The sequence below is a fragment of the Aythya ferina genome (assembly GCF_964211825.1).
Source record: "Aythya ferina genome assembly, chromosome: 23".
In the NCBI taxonomy this organism is placed as follows: domain Eukaryota; kingdom Metazoa; phylum Chordata; class Aves; order Anseriformes; family Anatidae; genus Aythya; species Aythya ferina.
In genome coordinates this window covers 4,185,070-4,205,688 of record NC_140321.1, presented here as the reverse complement: position 1 = coordinate 4,205,688, position 20,619 = coordinate 4,185,070, and the positions used below count along the sequence as shown (strand labels likewise).

At 45.4% G+C, this 20,619-nt stretch overlaps 1 protein-coding gene across 15 annotated transcripts in view; it reads right to left on the bottom strand.

The window, feature by feature from the left end:
- TANC2 (tetratricopeptide repeat, ankyrin repeat and coiled-coil containing 2) overlaps positions 1 to 20,619 on the bottom strand; it is a 280,392-nt gene that overhangs the window by 42,509 nt on the left and 217,264 nt on the right. For all 15 annotated transcript variants that reach the window (XM_084496021.1, XM_084496023.1, XM_084496015.1 and 12 more), the window contains 3 exons: positions 14,016 to 14,247; positions 10,786 to 10,952; positions 8,155 to 8,762 (listed from right to left, as the gene is read on the bottom strand). In XM_084496021.1, coding sequence (XP_084352147.1) covers positions 8,155 to 8,762; positions 10,786 to 10,952; positions 14,016 to 14,247 — 1,007 coding nt within the window. The remainder of the gene's footprint in view (positions 1 to 8,154; positions 8,763 to 10,785; positions 10,953 to 14,015; positions 14,248 to 20,619) is intronic.

Sequence of the window (20,619 nt, the reverse complement as noted above, 5' to 3'; positions counted from 1 at the left end):
TGTAAAGGAGACCTGAAGAATTGCACAAACCACTCTGTGACCACTGGAAGCAGCAGAAATGGAATCACTTAACAGCACCCGGCCTATCCCTAAAGAAATTCTGATTTAAGTGTGTCTTGGTGATGGCAGACTTCAAATCAATAGGCTCACTGGATGTCTCTTCATTGCTGGGGTGCGACTGAACACCAGTAAAACCAATACCACCTGCACTGCTACAATATGGTGCACATCAGGGGGATGTGATCAAGGAGCAGAGCCTCCACATACAGCCAGTGCTGTCTTGCACCACGTCCTTAATACACTGCAGGAAGGGCAGGCTGATTGAGCGTGTGTGAGACGGAGCCAAACAGTAGTTAACAGCATCTTCAGCGCTGAGAGATGTCTTGGAGCATCTTGTGCTTAATGATTCCGAACTTTGAAGGAAGTGGGAAGCTCTGTGCCCCCCAACATGGTATTAACGTCATCATTCAGGTGGGAAGTCACTGGTTTATTCAGGTAAGTTTGACAGGTCTAATAGCAATGATCTCACTGATGCAGCTCAGCTGAAAGCAGAATTATGCTGAAGATCTGCTAGTGATGCTGCTGTCATTTTTCATTCTCTAGGCTGTCTGTTATAAATTCCATAGGTACTAACTGTGCTGCTCCCATATTTTATCAAGTATGGAGAGTAAAAGCCAGAGATTATGTTACATACTTGGCTATCACAGAGAAAGAGTTCATCTGCAATTAATCTGGGATAATACAGCTGAACCCTTATTGGGACTTTGTCCTGGAGCAGCTCTCCACTAAATTGCATGAAATAATGGCAGTTGGGTGCCAGGAACTGCCCAGAGAAGCAGCAGAGGAAAAACAGATAACTCTGATGGCACCCTTCAGGTTTAAGGTAACAAAACATATTTGCAATAATTTAAAAATACAGAACAATAAAGGAGAGAATAAACCATTTCTGAACCCTTACAGAGCCTGACTTAATGAGATTAAAAAAACTAGATCCAGGGAGTAACGATGAAATTCCCTCATCTCAGTTCAGTTCATAAGGCCGTTCAGAAAATCTGCTGGTTGCCAGGAACAGATTACTTCGTATTCAGAGTAAATAAGTGATGTCCAAGAGCAGTGTGAAAAGACTGCTGGCATATTTAATAAACATGTTAGGTGGGTAAAATGAATAAAAACCATCTCTCAGTAAGCTCTCCGGTGACTATATTGTCAACATGCAGACAAGAACTCGAAAGATAAATGGTGATGCACCTCCTGTTCTCATTTCACCTGAGTAATTTCAAATAAGCAGGATAATAAAAGAATGGGCAATGTGACTTGGAAGCGCTCTACTTCCATCTAACCGGGAGTAAATGAACTTGTAAGAAGCAAGGTGGAATAAAGCTGGGGCTACTCCCTAGTATACCACTGGAAGATGTTTCTGCTCAGTGAGTGAGTCTTAAGATTTGAGGAATGAAATAAGAAGAACAAATTAAGCAACATTTCTTTCTTCAGTAAGCACACATATTGCTTCCAATTAATTCCACTTCTCTCTTTTTAGTGGCTCAGTGCCACAGAATGGATTACTCAGTGAATATTTTCTTCCATTTAGATGTAAAAATGGTACAGCGTACAGAAGTTTGCAGTCCAGAAAAAAAAAAAAAAAAGATTTTATGAGGACAGTAACTCAAGACAAAATATATTTAAAAAAAAACTTGCATCTGAATGCTTAGGTTGCATGTCTAATGAGCCAGTTAAAGCAAGCTGCTCTGCTGATGTCCTTTATGGTGGCAGCAATCACATCTGCTCTTCATCTCATCTCATCAGTCATGATTTGTAATCTGTCTCCCATTTCTTCTCTTCCAATCGACACCACACCTGCAGCCCTGTCCAAGTTTCCGAGGAAAAACCTGCAACTCAGGCACTTGGGCTCTTCGTTAGATGTAGAGCCACCACGTGAATGAGCTCAAGCCTCCCTCTCCTCTACGTCCACCAACAGATCCTTCTCTCTACCCAGTCCCAAAGTCCACATTGCACAAACCTTGGCTTCTGACATTCAGAGAAGTCCCATTACAGCTGCCTGATTTGCTACCCATGGCTTTAATCATTCATTTTTAGCTCAGTGTTTCTGCAGGAGCTTAGAGTTAACACCTAGAAACACTGGCAATGTGGATGCTCATATATAGAAGAGTCTCCTACATTAATTTGGTTGAGCTATTGCCCATTCTTTTTACATTTCAAAATACACCATTTACAAGTCAGGGATCAGAAAACTTTACTCTGGAAGCCTGGAAGTTGCACACTCAGTGTCAGCAGTCCATCAGATCTCCACTGCCTGGTGAGCAGCTTGTGTTTGCCCATTCAGTGAAGTGGAGGACATCATGATGGATACATCTTTGTGACCCAAAAATACGGAACTCAGCTGCATTCCTTGTGATGAGGAAATGAAACCAGCAAGAAATGTTTGACTGCCATTCTTATGCTATGGGTATAGAGGAATCCCTGCTCCAAACCACAGGTAAACCACCGCTTCCTCCCCACTCCACAGTCCTGCCAAAATTAGAGCTGCAGGAATGATAAAACACCAAATCCCCCGGCGATTTGGTAATTAATTACACTAACTCAGCACAGGCTTTGCACAAGTGCAGATGCCTGGACAGCAGGCTGGCTAGGGAACGAGTTGACCTCGTGTATTTCGGTGACATGTGGCACGCAGCACGCAGCTGGGCACAGCGCAATGAACAAAACACCACCCGTCCCTCGGGGTCCTGCTGAACCACCAGGTGCTCGCCACAGACCCACGCCTTAGGGCACTCCAAAAAAAACACTTCCAGAAAGGCAATTCAAGCAGCAAAGTAATGCAAAATAAGAATGGAAGAAGCAGCGCTCAGCTCCCTGCTGCACCTCCAGAGCTGAGGTCGCTGCTGAACACTCGCGAAAACCTCCTTGTTCCATCTCCCTCCCCACAAGGTGCTACTGGGCACTGCATTATTTTTATTTTTTCTGCATAAGTAAAGGATTCAAATAAATAAAACCCATTATTTTGCTTCACTTTGAGTTCAAATAGCACCTTTGCTTCACGGAGTGAAATCCATCCCATGTGAATGCAGAGAGAACACTTAAGACACAGCCTGGCTTTTGGTGAATGCTTTTTTTCAAGCTAACAATAAATCTGAGTATATTTTAAGAGCTTTCCAGAATCTCAGCATATAAAAGATGAAAACAAAAAGTTAACTAACTATGCACTATAATGACGTGAAATACTCAGGAGTTAATTGTAGACAAGTTTTAAGAAGCTGATGCGCAATATAAAGCCCCCCTCCCATTTAAGTGTTTGCTCTATCACTGAATTTTTATGATTTTCACTGACTTCTTTTCCTCCAAACTTTCTAAATTTATTCCCTTTTGACTGGGGATTGTTATTTGTCGATCAGATTAAGCTTAATTTGATTTGTCAGTGAGATTAAGTGCAAAAAACACTTATTTGTTTCTAATTCACAATCTCTCAGTCCGCTGGGTAATAAGTAAAAACATTAACTCCGTGTAGGAAAAGTCTCCACTTGCAGCTTGCCTCCCAAGAGAGAAAGGAAAATGCAAAATACCTACACTGTATTGTATTCCAGGACAGCTCTGCAGGAAACCATGGCAACTCGGTGGGCTGCGTTGGAGCTGCGTGCTCCTGCTTGGATCACTGCTGCACCCCGAGCCACACAAGGTGCCTTTATTTAGGGCTGCAGGGACAGGAACAGATTTGGTTCGTGATGTGGAACACGAGGGGGTAGATGAGGAGCTGCCCTCGCCCCCAGCTCCAGAGACACCAGCACTTCTGCCTTTTTTATTAAGCGATATTCCATATTGTTAGGCATCTTCTAATTCAGGCAACGAGCAGGAGGAACTGCCCCTGATCTATTGTTGGTGCACTGAAGAACATCTACTGCAGAATATTGATTCCTCATATGGCATTTGTTTAGGTTTCGGTTGGAAATGAGCAGACATTTCTTTTCAGAAAGAGCAGTCAGGCACTGGGACGGGTTGCCCAGGGAGGTGGTGGCAGCACCGTCCCTGGGGGTGTTCAAGGAGAGGTTGGACATGGTGCTTGGGGACATGGTTTACTGATGACATTGGTGGTAGGGGGATGGTTGGACCAGGTGGTCTTGGAGGGCTTTTCCAACCTTACTAATTCTAGGATTCTGTGATTTCTGAGCTTGAGCATCACCCCTAAACCAGCCCAGCGGTGTCACTGCCGGCTCCTGACCCAGGCACCAGGAACTGGGTTTTGAATGATTCCCAGTGCCTGCAGGGGCTCTCTTCAGACCTGAGCATCCAGCTTTTCTGGAAGCCTGACCACAGATGTTCAGGATTTCAGACTAACGCCGCATCTGGGATATTCCCGGATGGATTCCCAGTGGAATATTCCTCCTAGGAGGAGCTGTCCTCCCCCATCGCTACACCAGCGCCTGCTGCCCTCCCACTCACCCCGGTCCAGATACGTGCACTGCGAGAACCACAGGCTAGGTGAGGTGACTCCATGCTGCGAGTGGAGATCTCGGTGCTTAATTTGCTGAGGTGCCACTGCCGTTGGAAGGTCCCTGAGCCGTGCTACAAAGAGCCACTTTGCTCAGCGATGACAGGGGACACACCAGCAGCTTGTGCGTGTGCCACCCTGAGAAGCAAAAGCCCCTGTTACGAGAGCCATATGCTGGCAACGGCATAAAGAGCAGCTTTTTCCTTCCTTTGTTTTCTCAGCAAGAAAAGGACACCTGCAGATCTACCCCCAAAACCTGCGTACCGGTTAGCAGAGCAGACCGTCAGTACTGGAGACATCTCCCGGTGAGCCCAAAACCCTGAGCTCCTTTATAAATCGACAGGAGGAGACACTTGCAAGGCACTCTTCATCTGACCTATTTTAGCCTTTTAGCTCATGATGAAATGAATCATCCTTATTTCCCTCCTCTGACTATAAAGCAAGTCTAGACAAGCCACGCAGATGTTGATACTTAAGTCTGGACAGAGTAATTTCACTTTGGGGGTCTGTATCTGGCTGCAGCTCTTTTACTGCCTCACCAGGGCAAATCACGTCTGTCTCCCTCGCAGTTCCTTCAGCAGCAGCCCAAGGATAAAACGTTTTATTAGCGTTGTAAAAGCTTGCAAGATAATTGCATGGAAGTTTCTGATTAAGTCTAGGCAAAACACAGCACGGCATCAGAGAAGAATTTACGTTAAGAAATACAAGTGTAAGAGCAAACACTCAATAATCACCACTTTCTCCATGCACCAGTCACAAAGGATTGGGTCTTTCCCCTAAGATGTTTGATGTTATTTGTCAACTAAGGCACTGAGTTAATAGCGTTACGCTGACAGGCAGGGGAAGTCATTACTCCGATGCTGGTTCAGCTCTGACAAATGCTTTGTTGGTGCCCTGTTATTAAATGGATGCTGGGGGGTCTCTTGCGAGAGAGGTTATGGTGATTGTGTTCCCCTCAATGCCAGGCAGCCCTTGCTTGAGACAGAAAACTCACAGTGAGCATCCAAGGACAAGGGTTAGCAACTCACCAGGCTCACAGAAAAATCTGGAGGATGGAGATTTGCCGCTTATCATAAAGGCCTAGGAAAACGTGGTAATTTCTGGACACTGTGTTCTTCCTCTCCCCTCTTCTCCATACTCCCCAGAACACAGGAACTCGCTCTCATTAATGAAATGAGGAAGATTACCCCAGCTGCAGTGTGCAGACACAAGGCCCATTATCCCAATTTCTTTCGTAACATCCTTACACCTGGACGCCCTGTCAGGGTAAGTCAATTAAGAGCAGCTTCACAAAACCACACTTCACTCCAAAGCTCTTCTCCTATGAAAAATCAGCCTCAGCAACCTGACTCTTGGCTGTATCGACATGGGGAGGTCACCGAGCTTTGCATTAACAGCACGTTTCTGCCCCAGCAGACGATGAGCGGTCCGTACGGTTATAACATCTTCCCAATTCCCAAGTGAGCAGAAAGGAAATCAAAGTTGCTGCAAACAAACCAACGGCAGGCAAATTTTCATAGGTTACTCCTATTAGCTCAGTCAGTGGCAAGCTGTGCTTCTTTTAGAGGAATAAAATGAAAAATCATTACTTATCTTAATCGTTGCTAAGGGTTTACCGTGCTCAGAGCTCAACATTGCAATATCGGCGCTTCCCTGAGAGCTGGACAGGAGGATTTTGAGGAGCACAATAGCAGAATCTCAGAGGGTCCTCTCTATTAATCACCAAAATGTATCCTGTTTCATTATCTACCATCGGAGTGTAATGCAATTAGTGTGCATTATACATTAGAGATATTTATTAGCCCTTCAATACGTATAGACTTGCACTCGAGGCACTGGGAGCCCATTACATGCATTGCAACTTTGCTTGCCCCTGGCGAGGAGCTGAGTCTGATTAGCGTCAGAAATCGCACAGGGGTTTTGTTCTTGCGAAGAGCAGAAGATTTCCCCCTATGGTTAAAGCCAGCATTAATATTCCAGGTGAAATGGCACATACGGGACTCGAGTGACGGCCAAGAGCCTCCCAAAGGGTGTGACAAATTGTTTGGCACAGAGAAGTGGAAGAGCAAAGGACCCGGCTCCAGCTCCACAGGCAGGTGAGCGCGCAGCTCGCACGGTTTCCTCTCCAGGACAGCGCTGTGCCCGCTCTCAGCTTGGCAAGACAGCTACAGACCAAGCCCTGCTCAAACTACAGCTCTGAGGGCAGCGCAACGTGGTCATGATGTCCTTGAACCCCAAGCACAGATCCATCCCATGGTTTATCTCATCGAGTGAACAAGGGCTGATCTGTGACTTCCTGCAAAAACCACGTGCAGTGGCAAGAATGGCTTCAGTGCAAAATCATCTAAAATGGAGCACTTTTGAGTTTCATTCTGAGGTTGGTATTCTGAGAGCTTGTAGGAAGCCCGTAACCACCTCGGTGACAAGTGGCCAGAAAGGGGGGCTGCTCTCAGCTCCATCGGCATAATTGACGTGTCCGCGTTGCAAACAGGGTGGAAAAGCATCACCCAGTGACGAGCACTTCATGACTCCACGGGAGGATATTAAATAACCAGCACTGATTGATATAAAGACACCTGCTGCTGTAAGATGTTTTACAGAGGGTTCACTTGATAGGACTATCGCGCTGAACCCACTAAACCAGCCAAGATTCCCACTGGGAGGAGCTATATAATATTTTTCTACTGTAGCCTGTTTGTGACAAAATTTAAAGTGGTAAATTACAACGAGAGTGCTAGCAGCTATGTCTGCTCTAATCAGCTATGTGGTTCCAGCAGATACTGCCGTATTTCTTTAGGCTGGTCGCAGGATCCAGGAGATGCCCTGATACAGCTGAGCATCTGAGTGTTTCCCTGATTTTTGTAATCGTATTTTAAGAGATGGGCAAGCAAAATGGAGCAGAGCTTACGGGGATAAACTACTAGAATTACAGTCAGTGTCTGTTTCCACTCTTCAGCAGAAACAAAGATAACATTGTTAATAGTGATCACTGGGTTTAGAGAATATAAATCTAACCAAGATTAAATTCTGTTCTCTGTGAGCCAAGCCAGGAACTCAGCTGCTATCAGTACGGAGATTACGTATGCATTTACAGTCCAAAATTGTGAAGAGCCTGATTCCGTTCCTTATTTTGCTTTCAGAAACACATTTATAGCAGGACTACGAGGAACAAGACTTCAAAAAGAAGCCAACTGCAAAAGACGTATCCACACTGTTCATCTTTCATCTCCTTATCCTCCGCTTCACATGGTTTCGCTACCTTTGAGGAAACAGAGGATGATTCCCCTCTCCAGACTGAGCTGGCAGGATTAATCTGCCAAAATGCAGCCACCCCTAGCATGACTCAGATGCCTGTATCTGAGCTAGTCAATTGGGACCTTCTGAAGAACAGCTCATCTCATTCTAAAGAATACTGTTACATTTGCCGGGTCAGTTTTGTGCCCAGGGAGCACTTATTTCTTTCCACGGACAATACAAAGTTGTAAGGAGACCAGTACAGCTGGAGTTATGTACAGAGCAGACACATCAAAGTCAGGTGAGATGAATCTCATTCCATGTGCAACCTTGTAAAATGAAATGATTCAGATAACAGCACGAAACGCTTTTGAGACGAACACACGTGGAAGCTCTGATTCCTCAGAGCATCTGCTTACCTAGGATCACAGAGAAACTTGGTCTTTTCACCTTCTTCTCTCCAAATAAGCCATTCTCGAAAAGAGGGATGAACAAACATTCGCGTCATATCTCTACGTTTGATAAGAAACATAGAAAGGTTCTCCATCCTCTGCTGAAAGTCATCCCACTCCAAAGTGCCCTCAATGTTACCTGCATTAATGGCCTGAAAAATATGTTCATCTGTTAATGGATGCAGAGATGCCACTGCCACATTCAAGAGAGGCATAACCCGATCAAAGGAAGACTGCGTTGGGAACTTCATATTGCACTGTAACAGGTAAACTTCTGACAGAGACACTGGCACTACTTTGTAGCTGGAGCTTTTTAGTACTAGGTATCCTTTCTCTATGAGATCAAAAGTGAGTTTTAGGTACAGGTAGGACCCTTGGCTCAAAGTCTTGAGGTGAGAACTGAGCTTGCCAAACGTAGTGTTGTCCATTTTGCCATTCAGTGAGATGTTGTTCTGGATCTCCGAGCTGCTGTGTATCCGATGAAGGATGTACGCCTGCAGGTCCTGGTCTATGGCTTCATTCTCTTCCAGTCTGTCCAAAAATATTCTATGGAAGGGCAACAGCTTAATTATTTCCTACAAAGAAAGAAAGAGAAGTATATTCATGCTGGGAACGTTTATTATTCATTAAGTAAACTTAATTCATATTACAGTAGCACCTTTGAGACTCCTTCAAGACCTTCTCCATCAGGGCAAACACACAAAATGGCAGTTTGTGCCTTCAGGACCTCACGATCTCATCTATAATCAAGTACTTTCTGCGTGAGACATGACTGAAATCAAAATGAAGGACACGGTTCCTAACACCTCATCCCTGGAAAGGTCTAGAAAAATCCCCCGGAGCAGTGCCCTTGTTACTCCTGCCCTGCCCCATCCAAGCACCGAGATGCCACCCCCCCTGCTGTCATTTCAGAAGCCCGATAGAAGGAACGACCTGTGAACAGACAGATGACAGATCTGAGGCCAAAACAAATGTTGCTGAAGCCGAGCAAAGCACCTCCTCCTGTGCTACTCTGCTGCTATCAACAGGGAAATGCACCAAAACGTGAGGGCAGATAACAGTGAGTGCTTTCCAGTGCAAAATAAATAGGTCTATCTGCTGCAAGATACCATGTCCAGGGTATCTCTCATCTGCTCAGCTCACCAATGCTTTGGGTTTTTGATGGCCTCAAAATCACTGAAGGCCTCTCCAAAGGAGTTCTCATGTCATGGGCTCTGTCACTGCGAAGTGGGGAGAGAAATGACGTGATGGAGCTGGACAAGGCAGTTTCAGGAGCAGCAACCAACTCTCCAAAATAATACAAAGGGTGCAAAACTAAAGCTCATCATGAAGACTGTAGGGCTGCAAGAGCCCTAATTAAATGAGGAATTCAAGCCATCGAGATGCAATTTACCTACCATTATAAAAAGATTTCTTTGAAAATATGTTTAATTTACTCCACTAGCGAGTGGCCCAGAAGCACGGCACAGAAGAGCAGATAGCCTCTACCCTCCCAGTGTCTCAGGGAGCAGCTGCAGTTCCCGGCTCCGAAGGCAGCGAGCAGCAGCTGGCTGCCTGGATGGAGCTGGAGCCAGTGCTCAGCTCCCTGCCAGGCAGACCACAGTAAATCAACCTGCGGAGCTCGGTAAATATTAGCGGATGTCGGTAAAACTGCCTAATGGACCTCGGTACAAATGAACTGCACAGCCCCATGCTAATGAAAAGTGGCTAATCATGAAGAAATGGGTGCTGTTCTGCGTCAGGTAGAGCCACAGCCACGTCCTTCTCCCTGGAGCAGCTGGGCCAGCTGATGAGCAGCTCTCATCCCAAGCGCATCTCATCCCTCTGACGTCTGTCTCCTCCGGGCTCCTGGCTCAAAAGCTCAGTGTGAGTGTTCCCACAACTGATGCTGCAAATCAACCAGCTCTGCTTTGAAACAGTTGAAATAGCAGATCTGTCCTAACTGGGTCATTTTGTTTGCTTCTCAGCTTGCTCCATTCAGATGAGCCAACAAACCAAGGGCGGCTTAATCCTGTGCTAAGGGAGTGGTGACGATAGCTAAGGCTAGGATGAAGGTGAAAAATAATAATAAAAAAAAAGAAAACCTGCTCAGCTGCAAACTGAAATGAAAATACTTATGGATAACCCAAACAACATTCAGCCTAGAGCTTCAGCGCCTACTCAAGATATTCTTAACTGAGCTGAATAATGACTTGTACCAACATTGACTCCTTCCAACGCAGTTGCACAAAGTGCTATGAAGATGCACAATCCTTGGCCCTTCCACAACGAGGAGAGGACGTTTTCAAGCAGTCTCCTAATATGCTTGGTGATTAAGTAGCCCCTTTTCACATGAGTTTAGTTTACATGAAATGAACTTGAATGAATTCATTTCATTTGAACATGATGAACATCTATGGGCATAAACAAGTGAAGCCAGATTAGACCCTTCCAACTCCGTAAAGTCTGGGACAGAAATGCAAATCCAAGTGTAAAAAGGCCAAAGGGATAACCTAAAATATAGGGTCTTAAACAAATCCTTATATACACTAAGACAATCTTTATCAACACCCATCATGACAACGGAACAGTTTATCAGAGTTACTGGACTCAATATACCTGTAGACTTGTCCTGACTGTCACCACCAGCTTCAGCCAGGAAGGGAACTTCCCAATCATTTTGCTGAGGAATGATACTATGGTGTCTCCATAATCTGGCTTGTGAAATTCTGCCTCATTTAAGCCATCAATTAATATGATGAAATCTTCATCAGGGATCTTCCTCTCTGAGATAAGAGAAAGAAAAAAGGCATTAATTTAAAAAGGCTAAACGTGACTACAATATACTATAAAGTCACTGCATTGTTCTGAAGTGTCATCAAATACTGCTAAAGAAGAAATACAAATGCAGCAGCAGCACCTCTCTTATGATACACTAATTCCTAGGTAGGTTCTCACATAAACAATTTCCATTCTTCCAAAATACATATTTTATTTCTGACATACAAAATGTAATATTCTACAAGTAAAACAGACATCCTTAAAAAACTACCACTTCCACAAAGTCTGATGTTATTTGATGTGAATCAAGGTCCTTCTGATAAGTTTTAATAAGCACATTATCAGAAGTTCTCTGTAGTTTCGGTATTAAGCTCACACCTGATGTCAGCCTGTCTTAATTTTTGAAGGCTCACCAAGAAAGTCACTTCCCCAACACCTCCACACTATGCTGATTCTGATGTCTGCACTTTATTTATTTTATTTATTTTTGCACTTCATCTTATTGATCAAGTAAGGTCTGGACAAGTGTTTTGAAATGAAAGCAAACCCGATTCACAGGCAAAACAATTATTTGAGGAGCGTAAGCCATCACTCTGCAGGTGTGGGGCTGGCTGTACAACATTTTGAAGGTTACATTGGCTGTTTCCAGCACTGTAAAGGAGTTTGATCAGAACTGTGCAGTCAAAACCACTTTTATAAACAAGCTGGGGGGAATAACCAAATCCCACAAAAAGCAAGTCATGATCTTTTTAAACTTTTTTTTTTTTTTTTTTTTTGCTGTGGGTGAATGCAGTAACCAAAGTGATGCATACAATGAAGCCAGTGTTTCTAGGTCGGATGCTGAGAGCTGAGTAGAGCTTTGGAACTAATGATATATATTCTTGTGAACTGGGATCTTAAGCTCAAGTGATATCTTCTCAAAGGTAATCTTGTCTAATAAACGTAGTAATGGGTGGAAATAGGACATCCGAGGCTACTGTTGGCATAAGCTACTGACGTACTACAGGTTCTAATCGGTATAATGTTGTCTCTCCTTTGTAAAGTACCAGGGATAAGCCCGGCTAACAAAAAAGCTCAGTATTCCTGACAGCTGATCAGCTTTTCTCTTTGATTGTAAAGTGCATCAGGAAATTTTCTATAAAAATCCAGCACAAACTGTTCATCGACAACACGAGCCGTCTGTGGTATTCCAGGGAGGGCAGAAACGCGTAAACACCTTGCTTTCAGTAGCGCTGAACACCAAAATCCCATCTTGTCCTTGCCTTATGCTACCAAGTTGCATTTATTTCTAAATGTGCTGTTAATATCCATATGAAGAACACATATTTTGCATTAAATTCGCCAGGGATCCTTTTTCAGTTAACTTTTCAGTAAGCTTATTGGATATACTTGAAACTACACTTTATGACTCTCCGAAATCCTGGAGTGAATATGGAGCATGAGTTTTATGCTCATATCTCATGTTTCTCATAAAGCCTGAGGGAGAGGGGAGAAGGCAGGGAGAGGGGAAGAATCAGAACTTTGTTCTCCTATGTATTATTTAGATTCCTGGCGATTCAAAAAAATGTATTTGAGAAACATGAATCTGAGTTTCTCAGTGACATTCACCATTAATGGTTATGCAATAAGTTTGCCCCAGTAGCATTAAAGCTTCAACAGCACCTTGTAAAAGACCTGCTGATATATTTACAGAGTCTTAAATGTTATATATTTTAAAACCAATTTCCAGACACTGTTCATTTTGTCACAAAACACTTGGTACAAATCAGCTTGCCAGCACTCTCCATCAGCAACGTTGAAAGATGAGAGCCCCAATCACTGGCTCCATCAGAGCTGCGTCGAATGCCGAGCCCAAAAGCAAACAGAACTTTTATAGAAAAATTTTCCACCCCCCAAGAACTTGGGACCAGCTGAGGGCCAACCTGCTTGGCAGGAAAAATAAGCATCCTCTGAAACCCTTTAAAATCAAGAGCTGGAACGCCTCCCAAGGAGTTACTGCAATAACCACAGATTATTTTCCTTTAGAGCAGCGGTTCCTAAACGTGTCCTTTCTCTGCCAGGAGTGTTGGTAGGAAAGGGTAGCCACACTACTCCTACAGTGACATTTCTCCATGCCAGGAAAATCAACTGCTGTCGAGCTGTGCTGGCTCGGGGTGTTCTTGTGCCTGGTAGAACCACGCGAGTTGGACTCAGCAGCTCAGGGCTTGGACGCTTTGTTCAGAAGAGCTCATCTGAACAGCAGGGCTTTGAATCTGGTAGAGGCTGCATCTATTTCACGTCGGTTCAAACACTGGGATATATGCAGGGTCATAACAGAAAATTATCTCAACTATTTTTGTGGCCGACGACTCAGAGCGTGCCATTTTGATAAAGGCAATTTTGCAGGACAACACAGCCCTGAACTCTGCAACCCTCTGCCAGTTTTCATGGCAACGAGCGGAGATCTTAAAGGTAGCGATTGTCACAACGAATTAGTTGCATCTTGAAAGAAAAGGAGACAAAATCAATGCTGCATTGGAAAAAGCTCTGAAATCAGTAATCAGGATATGGCCTGTTACCAGTTGCCCTAGAAGCTTTAGACAGGGTGTCTATAGACTTTTATGGTATCAGCTCTTTGGCTGAAAGCTTCAAATTCTCAAGAGCCCGCTAAATAATGACAGGGAAAGGGAAAAACACTCACCCCCTAAGTAAGTAAATCAAAACACATTGCCATAAGCAGAGCTGTGCATGGAAATTGCTGCTTGTTTTCACCTTCAGAGCTGCGAGGCCACATTTGGGATGGGGAAGAAACCGAGAAAGCAAAGTCAAATGCACGTTGTCATTAACATTTCATTTGTGGCCCTGAATTGCACACCAGGAGAAGAGGGATTAACCCTTTGCTTCCAAATACGGATGATGGCATAATCTCAGCTTTTCTAGGTCTCACCTCTTGCCTGCAGCTCTTGGACTGCAACACAGATGGATTAATTTATTGCTTTGTTTAAATGCTCAGATGCATCTAAGCACAATATTAAAAAAAAAAAAAAAAAGGTGCAGTGGGAGCTATGGGAAAGGTGTCATCACAATACCTTTGTGCAGATTCTCCAAGGGCTCCAGGACTCCCCTCCGAAAGGAGGCCATGGGGTCTTGGACGCAGGACCTCAGGCTGAGCATGCTCTGCAGGTGGGGCTCTCGCAGGAGCTGCTCCCTGTAGGCGACGAACTGCGGTGAGCGGCAGAGCAGCGCGGCCACGTTGTGCACGAACTCGGGCACCAGGCAGGTGTAGGCATTGTCTGCTTGGCAGTAGTGATAGGCGACGACCTGGCAGAGAGGAAAGGAACAAGGGCGCACCTTCGTCAGACACGAGGCGGGTGAGTTGTTAAAAGCAGCGTTTTGCGTCCGGCAGCTCTGATGTGTTCTGGCAGGCGAAGTCTTTGAGAACACCAAGCGTTAACCACCCGTGACAAGGATCCAGATGAATCGGCTGGTGAAAACAGGCACTGATCCTGAAAAGTGACTGGACCTGCCACTCGGGGAATAAATGAAATTATGCTGTAGCTGCTCACGGAGACGGACAGTGACAGTAGCTGACATCTCAGAAGCACAGCACCGAGCGATAGGATTGTGCTCCGAGCTCTGTGGAAGGACTTGGCATCAATAATAACTTGTGATTGTTTTCTTAAACTTACTTTTTAGTTGCTGCTTGCAAACGTCAAGCTCTGTAGACGCAGACATGCGGCACTATCTGGAAGAGAGTACCTTGCAGCAAGGTAGCATCTGCAAGTGACAGATTCCCATGAACAACAGGGAATGCCAGGTTTACTATACATTACTCATCCACTGCGATAGAACTCTTCATTCACAAAACCAAGTCAAGAAAAAAAAATAAAAATGAAACCTTCCTCTTTTCTGAGGGCACCTGCTTTTTCGAAGTCTGCCAGCACCCACCAAATCCTGCCCGCCTTTTCAAATCTGCAGAAAAGCAGTGCTATCTTCGCACTCTGATCTGACAATTCTCTTGGTTTCTTTTTAAATATAAGAAAACACCCCCAGACCTCTCTTGGCTTGCTGAGCCCTCAGCAGACTGCTCCAGTCCCACCCTGCTGAGCAGCTCCCCCCGTCCCTCGCAGGGAGCAGCATCCTCGGTGCCAGCCTGGCCATTTGGTGCCAGCGTCGGCCAGGTCAAAAAAAAGCTTTTCTCCAGTGCTGCTCCCATTCACTGCCTTTTCAAATGCCACTGACAGTATCCAAAAATATCAGAGTGAAGCAGGCAGAGGCAGTTTGCCACCATTGCCCTGGAAAAGAAGCCTGTGCTGTCCATTGCTGCAGCACAGCGCACTAATATTGCAAAATAAAACACATTTCTGAACTTGGGGAGAGTGGGCTTTTTAACCAAGGACCTGATTTGTGTGGCCTCTCTGTATCTGATAACTGTATCTGATACTGCTGGGTATCTCTGGATGCTGTGTGAGCTCTGCAATGCGGCCAGGGCTGCTGGCTGCTGGCTGGATCCATCGGTCTCTGGACTATGTGGCTGCAGAAAATGGCACTGAGAAGGCAAAACATAAGGCTGGGGGTCCTCAAACATTGCTGGCTCAGCACTATTTTTTTCATTTTAAATAGAAATTATGAAATTACCAATGGGATATAATGAAATAATTTCCTTCTGCAGTGAAAACAAGGTGTGATGCATGCAGCGATGATGCAAGGCTGCATCATGCATCAGCGATGAAGCTAGGCTGCAATTTGGAGCATCAAGTCCTAAAACATATGCTTAAGCTTTAATGGATATCTCCAAATTCATAACGTAATTTTTGCTACCAGCCAGTTAAAATATAATGTATCCCCTTAGAGAACAGCACCGGGTAAAGTCATAATAAAGGCAGTGATTTCTTTTCTGCAGTATCATTTATCTGGGGATTAGAACTTGGGGATCCCACACCACTAAGGTCCTGAGCAGCCTTCCTTTGATGTATCACGTTCCTGCTAACAGAAACCAAACTGCTATACATGCAGAGCTCTTACTTCCAACACACAACGTATAGAGGCACAAAAATAAGGCCTCCTCTTTAGGAGAGGCTTACTAACTTCTTCCAGGAACCTAAAGAGCCAAGTCATGGAAAAGGGGACGCAGCCAGTACCCCTGCAGAGAACGGCCACCGCTACTTATAGGGACACACTTCCTTCTTCTGGAATATACGTGCAGTTACATCTCAGCTCGTTGAAGCCCCTTCACATACGTTTTTGATACTTGGGCTGGATTTATTCACATATTGGCAGAGCCTGAGCAGTATGATAGATGTAGCGCTTAATAGATGGATCTGAAGACAAACCAGTAAGCAAGGAAGACTTTGGAAAGGCAACTAAAGGAAAGGCACTACGATGTTCTCACAAGTGCAACTGCGCCAGAATTTCATCTTGATGTTATTTATTCTCCATGACATTTTCTCAATTTTCAAATCAAAAAGACGCTGCCAAAAGCTAGCGCTGGAAGCTGAATCTGGTGTTAGAAACCAGGCTTTTGCTTATATAACCAGAGTTGGGTGGGAAACGGTTTTCTCATCCTATAAAACTTTCAAAGGTCTCAAATCGTTCCCTGGCTCCGCCTTCGGGAATGGGGCCAGGTTTCACATGGAAAAAGAAAGGAGGAGACTTCAGGACAACAGGGGGGCTGCTGTGGAAGGGGCTCATTCCCAGGTTCAAACCCTGCTCTTTCTCCCCACAGTAGGTGAATGCCTTTAGCACCATCTCACTGCTTAGGATACCTTGCTAAGATGTGGGAGATCACGTCCAGATCTTGCTCTACATCTGAAATAACACTCCTCAGACTAGCCGTAATTCAGGGTGTTATTAGTCCCTCCTCCTCTTGCTCACCTGGACAAGCCAAGAAGTACATCCAAGAAATGAAAAATAAGAACCTGTTCAGGCTGGAATTGAACATTGCATCGAACAAGGTGTGCTCTCAGTAAAAGCTTCATTTTCCAAAAGTTGAATTTCTTTGCTTTAAAAAGCTTTGCTCTATTGTTGAGAAAGTTCCAACCAGCTCTCATCATAAACTAAATCCTTGAGTGAAACATTTCATTTCATCTAGGAAGTGTTACAATGAAGGAAATCATCAGGGGACAGCCTGCTCTTCCAAAGATACGGGCATGCCTGGCTGTTGTCACCAGTAAGCGCTATTTTTGTCTGATACAATTTAAGGCGTAGTTTTTCTGATCATATTTTCAATTTGAACTTTGTCATCACGTAGCACGAAACACCATAAACACTAGATTGGCCTTCCCATACTTTTAAACCATTATTTCAGCTCTCGTTGTTTGTTAAATGATATTTACAAAGCTGGAAGCTGAGAAGTTCCTTGCTCTGGAGTTCTATTAAACTGAAATCTTCCCAAACATGGGGTACACAATGCCTGTAAGCAATCCGAATGCAAAAGGTGTGGATTCCTACAAGGGATGGGGAAAGTAACACCTAAATAAAGAGAACCATTCAACGTACATGTTTATGCCATTTCTGAAAGGGCTGAGAATGCAATTTCAGCAAGCTGAATGCCTCCACACTGAGAACCCAAGGCTTTTTTGCTGTTTCTATTAAATATCAAATGCCAAAAGTCACAAACTTGTATCATTTCCTCTCTTGCTTGCAAGAGAGCTTCAAAAGTAATTCACACTTGTATCATGCATGTTTTACCTCAACTGATCCCACATGCTAGAGCACGGATGGGGTCACGCAAGCAGGCAGCCTCACGTGCCAGCTGCACAGCCAGTGCTCCTCGTGCTCCTCCCCAATGTGCAAATGTGTAAAAAACTCTTGCAAGTTGGCAAGGAGAAATCACTTGCAAGCGACTCCATGCCAAACGTGGGTTCTGAGGACTGAGATTCTTCTCTTTTGAACACAAAGCTGCTTCTGCCCCACTTAGCGCCAAAACAACAGCTTATCTCGTGCACCTCTTAGGAAAAATAAAGGACTTGGCCTGTAAGGCCTACGTTCCTAAAATAATTTGGAGAGTCTAGCTGGCTGGCTGCATACCAAAGAAACACAGTTATCGTGAGCTTTGTGACAACTTATTTTTTTTTTAAATATTAATTATGTGTTACAAGGCTTGAGCAATACCAGACGCAGATTGCAGAGCATCGCCTCTCACAGCCTGCGGCCAGCGCTCGGTGCGCGCATGGCCCCATCCCCTCCTGCAGTGGGGTCAGGGAGCGCTGAACCTCCCTATAAATGACAGTGGCTCATCTCCCTAAGTGCTGAAGCAGAATTATAAAAGAATTTGGTCAGATATTCTTTAGGTGGTACACCCAGCAGGCCTCCTGAAGCCTCTTCTCCCAAGCTTTCTGCTGCCAGCCGTCCTGCTCTCTCCTTCCCACCACAACCACTTCTCAAATCTCATTATTCAGCCTCATAAAACCAGCACTGTTCATGCTGCCTCCTCTTCTGCCCTTCCATCCTGTGTCACGGCCCCATCCACCCTTTCTGGAACGCCAGGCTTGGCAGCAGAGCTGTGTGTCCCTGCACCTCCAGGCTAAGCCACCCATTGCAGCTGACTGGTTCTCGGCCTGATTTGAAAGGGATTTGGCTCTGGCTGAGAAAAGCAAGGAAGAATTCCGGGCAATCAGGAAAAAAAAAAGGGAGATTTCCTCATATAGATCAGATCTACGAGAGCAGCTGCTGGAAGAAAAAGGGCGACACGTGTGTGCTAAAAGCAAAGCGGCTCTCCCCAGCACAGTGAGAAACAGGAGGGGGAGAGCCGCGTGAGAGCAGCAGGGGGAAGAGGGCAGAAAGGGCACAGAGTGGGGGAAATGTAAGGGACTGTGGGGCATCACCTGGGAAGTGCAGAGGGGGAAAAGAGACTGAGCTTGGGAGGGGCAGAGGGCAGGCCAGGGGGGCAGGAGATAACAGCCAGGAACAGGAGCAAGACCGGCAGCACAGCGCGCACATCGAAGGAGAATGGGGCTGCAGATGGCTCAAGGGAAAGGAGTTATTTTTACTTAATAGGCCAGGCCCATTTTAAGCAGTTCTCTGGCACCACTATTTGTGAAAAATAATATCCTCCATCTAAGAGGCATTCCTCTGACATCACGCCTCTGGTGTGACACGTCTCAGCTTCCTTCTGCAGTGCCCGACAAGGAGGCATTGCATTTTAACCCTATTTCTGCACCTGGTAAGATACCTCTCTTTTTGAGCCATACAAAATAGCTTCACGTAAATTCAGTGCCGTGCTTTTACCTGCCAGAAGGCCATCTGCCAGGCACAGCGCTGGTTGTAATAACGCGAATGCTGGGTTTTATTCACTGCACATGACCGTGCGCAGATGTGGAGACCCAGTTTATCAGGAACATTCGTTACTTTTACACAGCTGAGTTTGCCAGAAAATGCCCTCTGAAACTCATTAGTGTTGCAGGGCATCAGGGCTCTGAAGTAACGAAGCCTTCCACCTCTGCATAAGGTAGGAGGACTCCTGTTCTTTTTATACGCCCGCAGCAATGGCAATGACGCTTTGGCTCGTGGTTTGAAGGATGGGGGAAGAGCCTCTGAAGTCAGCAGCAGTGCTCAGCACCAGCTGAGTGAGCTAATGCCATGGAAGCACAGCTCCCAAACCAGCTGCTCTGTGTAGGGTACAATCCATTAGTGCTGCCGAACTGGCTTTCAGGCTCATTTGTTTAAGTGCTGCTACCACGAGCAGCCAGACACAGCCAGAAAGCCAAGGAACAGAGCTGTTCAGTGGCTTATTTAAACCGTGTATCACATCCATTAAAAATCCTGGGTGAGTAACACAGAATACCTCCAGGGAAAACAGCAAAGGTGATCCTAACCAGAAGGGACACCTGGTTCGGGCTTCTTCCCTTGAGCTGAACCCATCTCACCTTGGGCTCTCTCACCTCCCGGGGGTGCTGGTGGCCCTCGCTGAGATGCAAAGGTCACCCAGGACATGTCTGTGACTCTGTATTTTTCCGTACCGGTGGGAACACCTCTCGGTTTGTTTTGCTGAGGTGAAGGACCAGCGCTGGACAAGCAAGATCACGCTCCAGCTGAGAGGCATCAGCCCAAGTTATACATTATCTGGGAACATTTGGAGACAGGAAAGCAGCACGGCAAGGACAGCAGTGTGGTGACTTGGCCATGCTGCTCACCAGCCCTGCTCAGAGGAAGTTAAGTCAAAGGGTATTGCAAGGGGTGAAAGAATAAATAGAAAAAAGGAAGAAAAAACACGGCACAACATGGCAGAGGTGCTGAGTGCTCTTTTGTATGGGATCTTAGCTTGACAAACCCTGCTGTTCTTATTCACAACCTTTTTTTTTTTTTTTCCAGTTGCACCTTCCAGTCATTCTGTGGTCCCAGGCAGTATGTTTACAAGCACCCAGTACCAGCACATGAGTTTAGCAGTTACACGAAGCTCTGCACTCAGCTGCCCGTGGCTAGCTCACCAGGAACCTGGCATACACCTACTGCAGGGAAGGAGCCGAGCTGAAGCTTGACTCACTGGCACTGCTGAAGAACTGGCAGCCTGCTCTTTGTCAGAGGGCTGACTTGAAATACAGTCAGGAATCCTGTAAACTGATTTCCATAATACATGCGTACAGATTAAAACAAAAGGCTAACCAAACGCACCCTGCCAGAAATGCTAATGTTTTATTTGCAAGTGTCAAGATGGGTGTTGCAATTTGAGAAGCTTTATTCATGACTTCGGAG